We start from the raw sequence: 17403 nt of genomic DNA, 5'->3' as shown, positions 1-17403 counted from the left end.
CCATTTTTTAATTGCATTGTTTACCTTCCTGGTGTTGAGTTTTAGAAGTTCTTTATAAACTTTTGTTATTAACCTCTTATCAGATATATTGATGAAAATGTTCTCCCATTGTGTGGGTTGTCTTTTAATTTTGTTCATGATGTCTTTTGCTGTACAAAAGCTTTTTAGTTTGATATAGTCTCATTTGTTCATCCTGTCCTTTACCTGCCCATGGAGACAAATCAGCAAAAATATTGCTACGAGAGATATTGGAGAGTTTACTGCCTATGTTTTCTTCCAAGATGTTTATGTTTTCACGACTTACATTTAAGTCTTTTATCCATTTTGAGTTTATTTTTGTGAATGGTGTACGTTGGTGGTCTAATTCATTTTTTTTTTGCAGGTACCTGTCCAATTTTCCTAACACAATTTGTAAAAGAAGCTACCTTTATTCCATTGTATGCTGTTATCTCTGTTGTCAAATATCAGTTGACCATAAAGACATGGGTTTATTTCTGGGTTTTCTTTTCTGTTCCATTGATTTGTATGCCTGTTCTTATGCCAGTACCAAGCTGATTTGATTACAATGGCATTGTAGTATAACTTGATATCAGGAAGTGTGATACCTCCCACTTTATTCTTCATTTTCACGATTGCTGAGGCTATTTGTGTTCATTTTGGTTCCATATAAATTTTTGGAATATCTGTTCTATATCTTTGAAGTATATGCCATTGATATTTTAATAGGCATTACATTGAATTTATAAATTGCTTTAGATAATATAGACATTTTAATGACATTTATTTTTCCTATCCATGAACATGATATATGCTTCCACTTGTTTGTATCTTCCTTGATTTCTTTTATCAATTGTTTATAATTTTCCAAGTACAAGTCCTTTACCTCCTTGGTTAAATTTACTTCTAGGTACTTTATTTTTGTTGTTGTTGTTGCAATAATGAAGGGGATTGTTTCCTTAATTTCTCTTTCAGACAGTTTATTGTTGGCGTATAAAAATGCCACTGATTTCTGAATATTAATTTTATGTCCTGCCACCTTGCTGAATTAATTTATCAGGTCCAGTAGTTTTTGACTGAGACTTTAGAGTTTTCTATGTACAGTATTATGTCATCAGCAAATAATGATAGTTTTACTTTTTCTTTTCCAATTTGGATGCCTTTTATTTCTTCTTCTTGTCTAATTGCTGTGGCTAAGACTTCCAGAACTATGTTGAATAAGAGTGGTGAAAGGTGGCACCCCTGCCTTATTTCTGATCATAAGAAAATTGTTCTTAATTTTTGCCCATTGAGTATGATGTTGGCCATGGGTTTGTCATAGATGACCTTTATCATGTTGAAGTATGTTCCCTGTATCCCCAGTTTGCTCAGAGTTTTTATCATAAATGGGTGCTGGAATTTATGAAATGCTTTTTGTGTATCTATTGATATTATCATGTGATTTTTCTCCATTTTGTTTATGTGATGAATCACATTGATTGATTTGTGACTATTGTACCAGCCTTCCCTCCCCAGAATAAATCCCACTTGATCATGATGTATGATTTTTTTCATGTATTGCTGGATCCAGTTTGCTAATATTTTGTTGAGAATTTTAACATCTAAGTTCATCAGGGATATTGGCCTATAGTTTTCTTTCTTTATAGTATCTTTACCTGGTTTTGGAATGAGGACTATGCTTGCCTCATAAAAGGAGCTTGGAAGTCTTCCCTCCTCCTGAATTTTTTGAAATAGCTTGAGAAGGATAGGTGTTAGTTCTTCTTTGAATACTTGGTAAAATTCGCCTGTGAAGTCATCTGGTCCAGGACTTTTGTTTGCTCGGAGTTTTTTGCTAACTGTTTGATCTCACTTGTAATCAGTCTGTTTAGGTTTTCTAATTCTTCCAGATTGAGTTTTGGTAGATTATATGTTTCTAGAAATTTATCCATTTCACCTAGTTTGTCCAATTTCTTGGCATACACATCTTCATAGTATTTTCTTACAATCCTTTGTATTTCTGTGGTGTCAGTTGTTACTTCTCTACTTTCATTTCTAATTTTATTTATTTGAGTCCTCTCTCTTTTTTTCTTGATGAGTCTGGTTAAAGGTTCATCAATCTTGTTTACCTTTTTAAAGAACCACCCCTTGGTTTCATTGATCTTCTTTATTGTTCTTTTAGCCTCTATGTCAGGGGTCGGGAACCATTATGGCTGAGAGAGCCATGAATGCCACATATTTTAAAATGTAATTCCGTGAGAGCCATACAATGACCTGTGTACGTTACGTATTATCCAATAAAAATTTGGTGTTGTCCCGGAGGACAGCTGTGATTGGCTCCAGCCACCCGCAACCATGAACATGAGTGGTAGGACATGAATGGATTGTAATACATGAGAATGTTTTATATTTTTAATGTTATTATTTTTTTTAATTAAAGATTTGTCTGTGAGCCAGATGCAGCCATCAAAAGAGCCACATCTGGCTCGTGAGCCATAGGTTCCTGATCCTGCTCTATGTCATTTATTTCTGCTCTGATCTTTATTATTTCCTTCCTTTTACTTCCTCTGGGCTTTATTTGTTGTTCTTTTTCTAATTCTTTTAGATGCAGTGTTAAGTTGTTTATTTGAGCCTTTTCTTGCTTCTTTTTTTTTCTTTTCTTTTTTTTTGTATTTTTCTGAAGTTGGAAACGGGGAGGCAGTCAGACAGACTCCCGCATTCGCCCGACTGGGATCCACCCTGCACGCCCTTCAGGGGGCGATGCTCTGCCCATCTGGGGCGTTGCTCTGTTGCAACCAGAGCCATTCTAGCACCTGAGGCAGAGGCCACAGAGCCATCCCCAGCACCCGGGCCAACTTTGCTCCCATGGAGCCTTGGCTGCTGGAGGGGAAGAGAGAGAGAGGAAGGAGAGGGGGAGGGGTGGGGAAGCAGATGGGCGCTTCTCCTGTGTGCCCTGGCCGGGAGTTGAACCCGGGACTCCTGCACACCAGGCCGATGCTCTACCACTGAGCCAACTGGCCAGGGCCAGCCTTTTCTTGCTTCTTAAGGTATGCCTGTAATGCTATGAACTTCCCTCTCAGGACTGCTTTTGCTGTGTCCCATAAATTTTGAGATGTATGTTCATTTTCATTTGTTTCAAGGAAATTTATTTCTTCCTTGATCTCATTGTTAACACATTTGTTATTTAATAACATGCTATTTAGCCTCCAAGTGTTTGAATGTTTTTCAGTTTTTCTGTTGTAGTTGATTTCTAGTTTCATACCATTATGATCAGAGAAGATGCTTGATATGATTTCATTCTTCTTAAATGTATTGAGACTTGTTTTATGTCCTAACATATGGTCTATCCTAGAGAATGTACCATGAACACTTGAAAAGAATGTATATTCTACTGCTTTGGGGTGAAAGGTTCTGAAGATATCTATTAAGTCCAGTTGATCTAGTGTGTCATTTAAGTCTGCTGTTTCTTTGTTAATTTTCTGTCTACAGGATTTATCCATTGATGTTAGTGGGGTATTAACATCCCCTACTATTATAGTATCACTGTTGATCTTGCTCTTTATGTCCATCAAAATCTGCTTTATGTATTTAATTGCTCCTATATTAGGCACATAGATATTTACAATGGTTATATCCTCCTGTTGGATTGCTCCCTTTATCATTATGTAGTGACCTTATTTATCCCTTACTATATACCCTTTGTTTTAAAGTCTATTTTGTCAGATATAAGTATTGCTACCCCAGCTTTTTTTTCATTTCCATTTGCGTGAAATACTTTTTTCCATCCCTTCACTTTTAGTCTGTGTGTATCCTTTGTTCTGAGGTGTGTCTCTTGTAGGCAGCATATATCTGGATCCTGTTTTCTTAATCATGCAGCTACCCTATGTCTTGTTTTTTTGTGTGTGTGTGTTTCCAAAGTGAGAAGCATGGGGCTGGAGGGCGGCAGACAGACAGACTCCCACATGCGCCCAACCGTGATCCATCCGGCATGCTCACCAGGGGGCAATCTCGGCCTGTCTGGGGCATTGCATCGTTGTAACTGGAGCCATTCTAGCACCTGAAGTGGAGGCCATGGAGCCATTCTCAGTGCCCAGGCCAACTTTCTTCCAATGGAGCCTTGGCTGCAGGAGGGAAGAGAGATATAGAGAGAAAGGAGAAGGGTGGAGAAGCAGATGGGTGCTTCTCCTGTGTGCCCTCATCAGGAATCAAACCTGGGACTTCCACACACCAGGCCAATGCTCTCCCACTGAGCCAACTGGCCAGGGACTACCCTGTGTCTTTTGATTGGAGAATTTAATCCATTTACATTTAAGGTTATTATTGATATGTAGTTGTATATTGCCATTTTGTTCTTTAAATCTACAATCCTGTGTTTCTAATTTTTTTTTTCTTTGCTCTTTTACAGCAAGCCCCTTAACATTTCTTGCAGTACTGGTTTAATTGTAATGAATTCCTTGAGGGTTTTTTTTGTTGTTGTTTTTTGTCTGTGAAGCTTTTTATTTCTCCTTCAATTTTATCCTTGCTAGATAAAGAAGTCTTGGTTATAGTTTCTTGTTTTGCATTACTTTGAATATTTCTTGTCAATCCCTTCTGATCTCAGGTGTTTCTGTTGAGAAGTCAGATATTATTTTATGGGGGCTTCTCTTTTGGTAATTGACTGTTTTTCTCTTGCAGCTTTTCGTATTCTTTGTCTCTTAACTTTGACACTTTAATTATGATGTGTCTTGCTGTAAACCTCCTTGGGTTCCTCTTTAATGGAACTCAATGTGCTTGTTGAACTAGTATGACTTTTTCCTTCACCAATTTAGGGAAATTTTCAGCTATGATTTCTTCAGTCAGGTTCCCTATTCCGTGTTCGTTCTCTTCTCCTTCAGGAACCCCTATCATGCGAAAGTAGTTTCTCTTCATGTTGTCACAGAACTTTCATAGTGTTTCCTCAGACTTTTTGAGCCTCTCTTCTTTTTGCTGCTCTGCTTTTGTGTTTTTGTTTTATCTTGTCCTCTATATCACTGAATCGATACTCTGCTTCATCCAGCCTGCTATTAATTCCTCCTAGTGCAGTCTTCATTTCTGATTTTGTATTTGTCATTTCTTTTTCTTTTTTTTTTTTTTTTTTTGGCAGAGACAGATAGAGTCAGAGAGAGGGATAGATAGGGACAGACAGACAGAAAGGGAAAGAAATGAGAAACATCAATTCTTTGTTGTGGTTCCTCAGTTGTTCATTGATTGCTTTCTCATATGTGCCTTGTCCAGGGGGCTACAGCAGAGTGAGTGACCCCTTGCTTGAGCCAGTAACCTTGGGCTCAAGCTGGTGAGCCTTGCTCAAAGCCAATGAGCCCGCGCTCAAGCTGGCGACCTCGTGGTCTCAAACCTGGATCCTCCGTGTCCCAGTCCAATGCTCTATTCACTGCACTACCACCTGGTCAGGCCATATTTGTCATTTCTGACTGGTTCTTTTTTATTATTTCAATGTCCTTTTTGATGCTTGCTATCTCTTTATTTAGGTGTCATTATGTCCATCCACTGTTGCTCTAAGATCCTTGAGCATCCTAAAAATCATTGTTTTAAACTCTGCATCTGATATTTTGGTTACTTCCATGTCATTTGGCTCTTTTGGGGGGGATTTCTCTTGTTGATTCATTTGGATTGCATTTCTCTGTCTGTCCGTCTTGTCTGTGTATTAGGTAGCACTATCTGACTTTGAAATTTTTCTTTGGTCTTTATGAAGAAAATGGGCTTGGTGGTGCTGTCCTCCCTCCAGGCCACTTCTTTTCCTTGTTCTGGGAACGCTTCTTGGGGGTACTACTATTTTTTCTCTTGTTGATTGTGAGTATTAGATGCAGTTGGTCCTTTCATGGGTATGGTTATCCCTTCAGGTTGGCTGGCTGTAAGGGTCAACCTTGATCATGTGTATTACACACTGTGCAATGTCGTTCCTGTTGGGCATATTTATTCTCCACAGTGTCTGGTGCCTGCTAGACTCCACCTGTGGGCCTGCTGCTTGTGTAGGTAGTTGAGACTAGGGTTGGTGCTATCTGCCACCCACTACCAGTTGTGTTGGCTCTAGATCTTTTTGGGTTGGCATCAGTTGTTGTTTGTAACCTGCTGTGGTCTACCAGTCTGTAGCTACTGCACTTTTCACTGTTTGTGTCTCTGTTTCTGTGCCTGGGTACTGTGAGAGGGGCCAACCTTTGTATAAGGACCAGCTTCCTCCTGCTTAGAGATGACAACAGCTCAGTAAAGCTCCAAGCTCTGTAAAATTTGTTTTCACTTTTCAGCTGCTCCTCCTCCTCTTGCAGCTGCCTGGTCTTCCCACAGAGTCTTCTGTAGTAAGACTGTAGTGAGGGCTCAGACTGGCCTCACCCATCCAACCCCTCCACAGGTTGCATACCTGGTGGGTTAGGGCTGCTGAGGTTGTGAAAACAACGTTTGTGGGACCCCCTACTTCAGGGGTCTCTTGGTCAGGAGCTCAGTACAGGGAATGTGGCCCCTACTCCAGAGCTTGATCCCTCAGCCACTGCTGGATACTCAAATTTTATTTCTTCCCAACAAGATGAGCAGTAGGTTCAGACCAAGTGTGGCCAACAGACTCCTCTTCAGAAGTTCTTTCAGCTTTGGAGACCTTCGTCTCAGGGAGGAAGACTGAGAGAGTCCTCTCCTGGGGCTGACTGTGCCCCTCCCAAAGGTGGCTAAGCCCCTCAACCAGATCCAACAATACACCAGGGACCCACACTTTAAATATCTATGCTCCAAGCATCTCTCCCTTCCCCCTGTGGAATCTAGCTTAGCAGGACAGAATATCCAGTGTCTAGGCCAGCTGACTGTAAAGCTCCACCCTATGCAATGTACATAAGCTGCTGTGCCGGTGCTGATCACAGAGAGTGGAACTCACCTCAGCTGGGCCTGGTGTGAAGAGCTTTTTCTTAGGATACCACTCTAGCAAAGGTTGTTAGGTTCTGAACCGATGCTTTCTGCAGCTGGCCCCTGGATGTACCAGCCCTGGGCCTCCCTAGCAGGAGCCCAGTGCAGACCAGTGGGAGACACTGCCGGTGACTGGCCCTCAGCAACCTTTTTGGAGCTATAAGCAATTCAGAGTTTATGGCTGCCTTTGCTGGGCCCAGGTGTACATGGAAATACCAAGCTGCACTTCTTGGCTGGCTTTTACCCACTCTGGTCCTGGGGGAAAGTCCACTCAAACAGCCAAGTTTCCCTGAGTTCCGCCTCTTGGAGCCTCTGTCTGCTGGCTGCTTGTTGGGCTCAGCCACTGAGAAAGCCTCTGCTAGAGTCTAGAGCCTGTGGCAATTCTAGAATTAGGAAGGGTGGTGGATGTGGCTCGGCCCCTTGGCCCTAGGTGTCAGTCTGTCCAGACTTTTTTCACAGACTTCAATAGAGTGTGACCCCAGGAGTCCAGTGGGTGTGGCCTCTGAGACCCAGAGGTGTGGTCTGCCCACTCTCTGGACACATTCAACTGAGTCTCTGGTGAGGTGGAAGCACCAGTCATAGACTCAGGAGAGTGGGGGGGGGGGGGCCTCCGGTCTCAACACCAGAAAACTGAGTCACTATTGTGCCGCCTGCCTCCTGGCCTCTCAGAATGACCCGTCGCCATGTCTGGGGTAGGAGAGATTCCTGAGGATGGAGCAGCTGCTTTTCCCCAGGCTGATGCCACTCAGAGGGGATTGCTCCACCCAAGAAAGATGGCAACTGCAGTACTGGAGCATGACTCGGCACAGGTGTTCTGGTGGCCGTGTCCCACAGTGTCTCTCCCTGGGCCTCGAAGTTTACACTCTCCTCCTGCCACTCCAGTCCTCTCAGCTCTGCCCAGCCAGAGCCCTGGGTTAGTGGCTAAGAACGAGGTTTTCTGCGCCGCCCCTTTAAAACAGAATCTGCGTCCGAGAGGTGTGTCTCTTTCTCGCGGACAGAAACCCGGCTCTTTTCATAGCTAAATGCTGTCTGGGTGCCTCTTCTAGGCTCTGGGGCCAGGCCTGGGGTTGAGGATCCACACCTCTCAGGGCAACCACCCCGTTGTGAGAGTTCCTCTGTGCCGCTGCTTGCTCCTGGGAGCGGGGCAGCCCTTTCCATGTCTCCGCCCTTCCTACCAGTTTTGGTGTGGCTTCTTCAGTGATGCTTGGTTATAGATTTCTTTTAGTTTTAGTCCAAAGTTGGTTTTTCAAGATGATTGTTCTTAAATTAAGTTGTAATCCAATTTGTTCCTGGGAGGTGGCAGTTGGAATGTCCGCCTACTCCGTCACCATCTTTCTTTGGTAGAGCATCCTAAAGGTGTCATTTAAAATTTTTTATTTTCAAGTATTTGTTGCTAGAATATAGGCATACAGTTGATTTTTATCTGTTTACATTGTCTCTCATGACCTTGATAAATTGACATTGGTTCTATTATGTTTGAGTTTGTTTTGGGTTTTTTTTGTATTTTTCTAAAGTGAGAAGTAGGGAGGCAGAGAGACAGACTCCCACATGCGCCCAACCAGGATCCACATGGCATGCCCAGTAGGGGGTGATGCTCTGCCCATCTGGGACATTGCTCCATTGCAACCAGAGCCATTCTAGCACCTGAGGCGGAGGCCATGGAGCCATCCTCAGTGCCCGGGCCAACTTTGCTCTAATGGAACCTTGGCTGTGGGAGGGGAAGAGAGAGACAGAGAGAAAGGAGAGGGGAAAGGATGGAGAAGCAGATGGGTGCTTCTCCTGTGTGCCCTGACCGGGAGTCGAACCTGGGACTTCCACACGCCGGGTCGACACTCCACCACTGAGCCAATTGGCCAGGGCCATGTTTGTATTTTTTTTAATATAAATTCCATAGGGCCTTCAACATGCACAATAATATTTTCTATGAATAGCAGCAACTGCATTCTTTATGCTTTCTATTTATTTTCTTTGCCTTATTGCACTAGCTAGGAATTCAGATACAAAATTCAATAGAAGTGATGAAAGTAGACATCCTTTTTTGTTTCCAGTATTAGTGGAAGAAGATTTAATGTTTCACCAAGAAGTCTAATGTTAGCTGCAGGTTTCATAGATGTTCTTTATCTGATTGAAGCTGCAATATTCTGAGAAATTTTGTTATGCAGTCATGTTGAATTTTGTTAAATGCCCTTTTGCTGCATCAGTGAGATAATTATATAGTTTTTCTCCTTTATTCTCTTAATGTGATGAACGACATTGACTTGTTTTACAATGTTAAACTAACCTTGCTTTCCTGGGATAAACCCTGTTGGCCATGATATTATGTATTATCCTTTGTATATATTGCTGGATTCTACTTGCTCATATTTGTTAAGAATTACATATCTCGGTTTATGAGGGATATTGGTCTCTAATTTTATTTTCTTGTAATGTTTTTGTCAAGCTTACTATCAGGATTAGCTTTATAAAACAAGTTGAGAAGTATTCCCTTATCTTCTATGTTCTGAAAGAATTTGTGTAAGATTCGTTTTATTTTTTCTGCAAATGTTAGATAGAATTCACTTTTGGAGCCACCTGGGTCTAGAATTCTCTTTGTAGTAAGGTTTTTTTGGTATAATTTCTCTACTTTGAGCTGTTTTTATTTGGTTTCTTTTTCTATCAGTTTTGATAAGTTGTTTCAATAAGTTTATCCCTTTTATCCAAGATGAACTGACATAAAGTTGTTTACATTATGGTCTTCTTGTCCTGAAAATATTTGTTAAGATTTGTAGTGATGTCCTCTTTCTTTATCCCTGAAAATTATAATTGGTGTTTTCTTATTTTTTCTTGTTCAATCTTGCTGGGAAATTATCCTTTTTATTAATCTTTTTATTTAAAAATTTTTATGACTTGTTTGATTGTATAATAATGTTTATCCATTTACTAATTCACTACTCTTTACTCCTATTTTTATTATTTCCCTTTATTTACTTACTTAAGGTTTTATTTGATCTTTTTTTACTTTCTTAAAGTTGAAGCTTAGAGCATTGATTTTTATGTGCTTTTTATTTTCTAATATAAGCATTTCAAGCTGTAATTTTTTTTCTAACCATTCATTTAGCTACATCTCATAAATCTTGATGTGTTGTGTTTTTGTTATCATTAAAATATTTTCTAATTTCCTTTGTGATTTCATCTTTGATCCATGGATTTTTAGAAGTCTGTGCTTAATTTACAAATGTATGGGGCTTTTTCTGGATATCTTTTTGTTATCCCAGACTTTTTTTTTTATTTATTCATTTTAGAAAGGGGGGGGGGAGAGGAGAGAGAGAAGGGGGGGAGGAGCAGGAAGCATCAACTCCCATATGTGCCTTGACCAGGCAAGCCCAGGGTTTCGAACCGGCGACCTCAGCATTTCCAGGCCGACGCTTTATCCACTGCGCCACCACAGATCTATCCCAGACTTTTTGATGGAACTAGTTATTTGGATCTATGCTAAATGGTCTTGCCTGTGTAAAAAGATAATATAATGAATTTCTCTTTTACCTTCTAAAATTCCCTAAGTTTGAGCATTGAATTTTTATTTTTTGGTATCTTCTTTCATTTATTTCTTTTTTTGAAACTTAAGGTATATTCTATAACACATCTTATTATGGAACAAATTTTAATGTTATAGAAGTTATCTCCACTTTCATTTTACATAGAAAGATATAAGTAATATTTTTTCAATCTTAATGTTAAGTTTTGGGATGAATTTTTCTTTATGTGAATTTTTTTTAATCCAGGCTAGAAATTATTTCAGCTTTCAAATACATATCATTAAACATTAATGATTGGACTAGGTCCTTTAGACAGCATTTTTATTAATGTTTTTAAGGTTAATGTTATTAAAGCCTGAAGAATTTATATCTTGTTATATCCAGCAAGCCCAGGAAACAGGCTTGTACCTGTTTATACTTTGTATCAAAGCTATATTAAAATGCAATTTCATCTTTCCTTGAGGTATCAGCTGGTCTACTAGATCTTACTATATCTCAGGGGTGAGTATTATGAAGATTATCTACCATGTACTATAGATTTTCAGAAGGGCAACACAGTAGAAATCTAGATTCAACAAATGCCAGAGATAAGAGTGTCCATTGAATGGGGCCTTTCTGTGTTCATTTTTAGATGATTGTCATTGTGTGTGTGTGTGTGTGTGTGTGTGTGTGTGTGTGTGTGTGTGACAGAGACAGAGAGAGGGACAGATAGGGACAGGCAGGAAGGGAAAGAGATGAGAAGCATCAATTCTTCGTTGTAGTTCCTTAGTCACTTTAGTTGTTCATTGATTGCTTTCTCATATGTGCCTTGATTGGGGAAGGAAGGCTACAGCAGAGTGAGTGACCCCTTGCTCAAGCCAGTGACCTTTAGGCTTAAGCCAGCAAACATGGGGTCATGTCTGTGATCCCACGCTCAAGCTGGTAAGCTCACACTCAAACTGGCGATCTTGGGGTTTCAAACCTGGTTCCTCTGTGTCCCAATCCGACACTCTTTCCACTGCGCAACTGCCAGGTCAGGCAATGATTGTCATTTTTTAAATGTAGTAGTTTATCTGATTTATTAAATGTCATGAATATCAGGCTAGAAATTATAACCAGAAATGGCTTCTCAAAGAAATACACCTCCTATCACTTGAGGTAATGGTTATCAAGTCATTCTTACATATACAGATGTTCGTATAGTGATGTAGTAGTAAGTCCCAGGAAATAGTTCTTTTTTCTTTCCATTTCTTCAGTAGCTCTGCCAAACAAACAAAACCTTAAAATGAACCAAATGTCTGAATCAGTGAAAGTTTGATAAAACATTGTGATGAGATAAATTATAATCTTTCAGGAACCTTTTTCTGTGTGGTTCTTAAAATCTAAAGGCTTTCAGATATAGCTCTCCAGAGATAATTATTTTCTTTTTAAAACTGTTACGATCATTCTGGTATGGATCACACAGATACTTCTCTAGCTTCACACAAACATGTCTTATCCCTGGACTTTGAGTGATAGTGACTTTCTCTGCCCTCTTGCCTTAACTGTGGAAGGGACAGCCAACTTTATGTGGATAACATGTTAAAGTGGACAGTCAACATGGTTACTCGAAATCTAGGTTTTAAGCCATCCCATTAAGCCTCATCTGATGTAGAATATTCAGGTTGGAACAAAGAACACAAGCAAGGTATACTAAGAAAGTCTCTGCTATAATCTAACATACCAGTATTGCCCATTGTGGAGCATGTAAAAAATATTTTGTATGAAAATCTGATGCTGTTTTCTGCCTTTTTTCTTTGGTTGAGAATTTGAGCCCTGCAAATTAACTCATAAAACTTTACAAGGACAAGATAAAGATATATGATGCAGTCTATTTAATTAAGATAGCTAAACCTTACCGTACTTCTTTATAGTGGCTTGGAGGAGTTTTGGAGTAGAACTTGCTAACATTCAGTTAGACCCAGGTTTGGCATTTGGAATCAACAGTCTGGTAGAGTAATGGAGGAAACAATACTCATAACACTCAGTGTGATCAGGGACTTGGCCCTTAATGAAATTTCAAGTAAAGGTGAATTTGACTTATTTTATCATGTGGTCCAGTTTAGTCAAATGCTGCAGATACGAGAATAAGACAGGAAAATTTAGGGTCTATTCTGATGGCATCGCCCAGGGGCCCTGGTCTTTCTACTCTATGTTTGGAATTGAGCAGATGAGGTAGCTAGGTCCCAGCCGGACTCTTGGGTTCGTTGTAGATTTGTACAAACTTATATGACTTGGTCTTGTCATCTGTAGAACTAAAGATGACCCATGGCCAACTTGTTTCATTCTACTTCTTGAAGTCAATAGGATTGTAGGATCAAAGTAAAAAGTTTAAGGAAGAGCGTATGGTCTTGTTCACAGTCTGGACCAGTGGTCGACAAACTGCAGCTTGTGAGCCACATGCGACCTAATAGTATGCAACGTTTTTAGCAAAGGCCAGCTTAGGAGTACCCTAATTAAGTTAATAACAATGTACCTACCTACCTATATAATTTAAGTTTAAAAAATTTGGCTCTCAAAAGAAATTTCAATTGTACTGTTGATATTTGGCTCTGTTGACTAATGAATTTGCCGACCACTGGTCTGGACTATTGATCTGGTAAGGCCCAACTTTAATGTTATAAGACTTAACTCACCCCATTTGCTTGTTTTTTTTTCAGGGTACAACTGAGGTGGAAATTAAGAAGAAAGGTCCTGGATCTCTCTTAGTTTCCATGGAACAACTGGCCTCCTATGGGCGGAAGGACAGGATAAATAGTATACTGAGTGTTGTTACAAATACACTGGTAGAAGGTATGTGCCCTGTGATGTCAGTCCAAGCTGCTGAGATGCAAATATGTAGTGTGCATGATAAATACAATCTCTGTCCCTTGGTCTGAGTTTTGCAAAAAAATTGTCTCTAAGCGTTAGGAGTGGTGTGCTAGTTATAGAAACCAGCATTCCAATTCTGCATGCAGAGAATCCAATAAGGACTTCAAAGCTGCTGCCAGCATTGCACATAGATATGAAATACGTATGAAGGATTGACGTAAGTGTGAGCTAGAGGATCTGAAGAAGTCTCTGTAATCATCATCATAAGGCACCAGTGGAGAGAGGTGAGAAGCACAGAAGAATATAGACTGAAGAACTGAAGATATAAGATGATGGAGTCCCTTCATGTCCTCTCCCTCAAAACATACCTTCTTCTTTTTCCTTTTTAGCTACTTACAACACTTTTGGTTTTCCCTGAAAGATGAATGTACTGTGCGTTTTGATTGCACCTAACTCTACCTGTCTTCAGACAGCCTTATGTATCCGTAACTGTATTTGATGTGTAAATAGGTAAGCTGAAGCCCCTCTTCCTCTGGCATTTCGTTGCCACAGGAAGAGCAGCCACTGTTGAATCATAGCATGTCAGCAGTCCTGTTGCTGCAGTGCCTGAATGCCATCAGGCGGCTCCTCCGTGAAACAGCTGGGCATGCTGAGGAACATCTGAGGATTTTGCACTTCACCACAGTCCCAGCAAGTGCTAGCTTCCTGTCCAGTTGTGGTCTGCATTCCAGGCTCCTCTTGCTTTCTTTGGAGGTTAGATTCAGTGATAAAGTTTTTTCTCACAAGGTTCTGATTGATTCTGCATGAATCTTCATCATTTGATTCATCTTGATTTAGCTGACTTGTGCCATTATAGAGCCAGACTATTCTTCTTTTCAATTACAGTTTACGTCCAGTATTATATTAGTTTCAGGTGTACTGCATAGTGATTAGACATTTATTTATTTATTTATTTTTGTGACAGAGACAGAGAGAGGGACAAATAGGGATAGACAGGCAGGAAGGGAGAGAGATGAGAAGCATTAGTTCTTCATTGCATCCCCTTAGTTGTTTATTGGTTGCTTTTTCATATGTGCCTTGACCGGGGGGCTACAGCAGAGTGAGTGACCCCTAGCTCAAGCCAGCAACCTTGGGCTTCAAGCCCAACCTTTGGGCTCAAGCCAGCGACCATGGAGTCATATCTATAATCTCACGCTCAAGCCAGCAACCCTGCGCTCAAGCTGGTGAGCTGATGAGCCTGGACTCAAGCTAGATGAGCCTGCGCTCAAGCCGGCAACCTCAGAGTTTTGAACCTGGGTCCTCTGCATCCCAGTACAATGCTCTATCTACTGCGCCACTGCCTGGTCAAGCTAGACATTATATATCTTATAGAGTGATCACCCCAATAAGTGTAGTACCCACGTAACACCATACACAGGTATTACAATATTATTGACTATATTCTCTGTGCTATACTTCCCATCCCTGGGACTGTTTTTGTTTTTTTTGGGGTTTTTTTGTATTTTTCTGAAGCTGGAAACAGGGAGAGACAGACAGACTCCCGCATGCGCCCGACCGGGATCCACCCGGCGCGCCCACCAGGGGCGACGCTCTGCCCCTCCGGGGGCGTCGCTCTGCCGCGACCAGAGCCACTCTAGCGCCTGGGGCAGAGGCCAAGGAGCCATCCCCAGCGCCCGGGCCATCTTTGCTCCAATGGAGCCTTGGCTGCGGGAGGGGAAGAGAGAGACAGAGAGGAAGGAGAGGGGGAGGGGTGGAGAAGCAAATGGGCGCTTCTCCTATGTGCCCTGGCTGGGAATCGAACCCGGGTCCCCCTCACGCCAGGCCAACGCTCTACCGCTGAGCCAACCGGCCAGGGCCCCTGGGACTGTTTTTATAACTGGCAGTTTGTACTTCTTAATTCCTTCACCTTTTTCACTCAGCCCCCCAATCCCAGTCCCGTCCAGCAACCATCTGTTCTCTGTATCTGTGAGTTAGTTTGTTTTATTTATTTTGTTTTTTTAGATTCCACATATAAGTGAAAAGATATGGTATTTGTCTTTCTTTGACTGACTTATTTCATTTAGCATAATACCCTCTAGGTCCAGTCATGGTGTTACAAATGGTAAGATTTCATTCTTTTTTTATGGCTGAGTAATATTTCATTTATATATAATATGTACCACAGCTTCTTTATCCATTCTGTTCCAGACTGTTATTGAGGCCTCAAATTGCTGTTCTTCAGAGTTTGGACACCCAGAATAACCCAACAATAACCAGAATCTCTGATATAGAGAAACTCAAAATTATCCTGGTATCCTTGGAACTGGTTATTTTTTGAGTCATTTAAGCCCAACACCTGTGTGTGTGTGTGTGTGTGTGTGTGTGTGTGTGTGTGTGTGTGTATTGGACAGAGGTGTCTGTGGTGAAGAAAGAATCCCTAGAAAGGAACTTCCTTGGAGTGTTTACACGTCCACACATATGGGCAAGGAGTTACATACACTTTACATAGACTAATCTGGAGACTGTATTGGTTAAAAAGAATATCAAACTAACTGCTTTTAGCCATCTGAACAACTTCAGTCATCACTGTTTTTTTTAACCCATTGAGGTTCTTACCTGACAAAGTATCTCTAAGCTTTGTAGCTTATACTTTAAGGTTGCAGGTAATAGCTGCAGATCATAACAATTCCAAGATAAGAAACACTAGTTTAAGACCCTTAGCTAATTTTATTCTTCACTTGGAGACCAAGACAAGATTTCTCTGAGTATCTATGGTAGTTGAGAAAGAAAACTAACAACCTCCAAAAGGCATATTTTATTATTAGCAAAGATATCAGCACAGGAGAACTATCCATGCAATGCAACAGTTACTTATTGGTTACCTCGGTGGCCTAGCACGGGGGGGTGGGGTGGGGGTGGGGGGGTGTCTGGCCAGAGTGGGTGCACAGAACCCGCTGGTGTAGCTGAGTGGTACTGTGCTGGGAGTCTGCTGCAGGGTGTCTTCTGGAGGCCTGGTGCTCTCAGCCCTCCACCGAATCACATCTGCATCATTGGAGCATTACTGTCTTTCTCTACTCCATTTTTTTTCCTCTTCTCCCTATCCTCTTCTCTCTCTTTCTGTCCTGCTATACTCATTCTCCACCCTTCACCCACCAGCACACTCATTAAAAAAAATAGATGCAAGGGTATAGTCAGGGGAGAGAGATGACTATAGTTGTGTTTCTGAGTTGGAAGCCATTCCAGTTCTTTTTCCCCTTTTCTAAGCCTTGAAGTTCACATTACATGTACCTTTTCTGCATGTTCCTGCTCAGGCATTCCTCCTATCCCCTCACCTTTGTTAAAACTGATTGGACAACTTCTATAAGCAAAGAACGCTGAATCGCTAGAGCTGAATGATGTGGAAGGGAATTAATGGACATTAAGAAGGATTCATTCCTATTTAATCACTGGTCCCTTTGGATTTAACGATTGCTACAACGTGAAAAGCCAGCGTTGAATGAGTAATTGTTTGTGCTTCCCAGACCTTCAGTTAGGAAACACACATATTAATCCAAAGATTTAAATTATTATTATTTAAAACCAAAGAAACAGGCTCCTACCTAATAGTTTAGAAACCGCAGTAGAAAATTCCAGAGTCCTATAAATAATGAGAAAGTCCTGCCTGCTCTGCTTCACCCCATCCTGTTGCAAAGATGCTCAGCAAGATCTAATAACTAAGCAGAATTCAGTCAGCCGAGCGTCAGCTTTGGGGATATTTCAGAGGGCCCGAGGTGGGGTATGCGCAAAGAGTAGTGTATTTTCACTTCTCCTCAAAGCAGTAAAGCCATAGGAGAAGGGGAAAGAGTTAGAATGAGAAAGTACAGTAGTGATGGTACTTGGCATTACTTATTCTTGGGTTAAACAGTTTGGAAAAACTCCCCTTCAGAAACCTCATGATCTGCTATGGCCACCATCTCAGTGGAATTATGAGGCCCTCTCTGAAAACAATTCCCAGTACCTCTGAAGTTGAGACCTACAGTACCCTCTCTGAAAATGTCCAGGAGCAATGTAAAGGAAACCTCATAAACCTTTGGAAATCTCATCCCCTCTAGGCTAATCCATTCCCCAAACCAAATACCTCCCCCATTCCAAGGAGGTGTGGTAGTAACTTTGCAAAGTTTTGAGTTACTTTATACACTTCTTTATA

At 41.1% G+C, this 17403-nt stretch overlaps 1 protein-coding gene across 3 annotated transcripts in view; it reads left to right on the top strand.

Moving 5' to 3' along the window:
* Positions 1-17403, top strand: part of SCN8A (sodium voltage-gated channel alpha subunit 8) — a 256880-nt gene that overhangs the window by 175427 nt on the left and 64050 nt on the right. For all 3 annotated transcript variants that reach the window (XM_066353791.1, XM_066353782.1, XM_066353788.1), the window contains one exon: positions 13088-13220. In XM_066353791.1, coding sequence (XP_066209888.1) covers positions 13088-13220 — 133 coding nt within the window. The remainder of the gene's footprint in view (positions 1-13087; positions 13221-17403) is intronic.

The sequence above is a fragment of the Saccopteryx leptura genome, chromosome 1 (assembly GCF_036850995.1).
Source record: "Saccopteryx leptura isolate mSacLep1 chromosome 1, mSacLep1_pri_phased_curated, whole genome shotgun sequence".
NCBI classification, from domain to species: Eukaryota; Metazoa; Chordata; class Mammalia; order Chiroptera; family Emballonuridae; genus Saccopteryx; species Saccopteryx leptura.
This window is presented reverse-complemented; position numbering and strand designations above follow the sequence as displayed.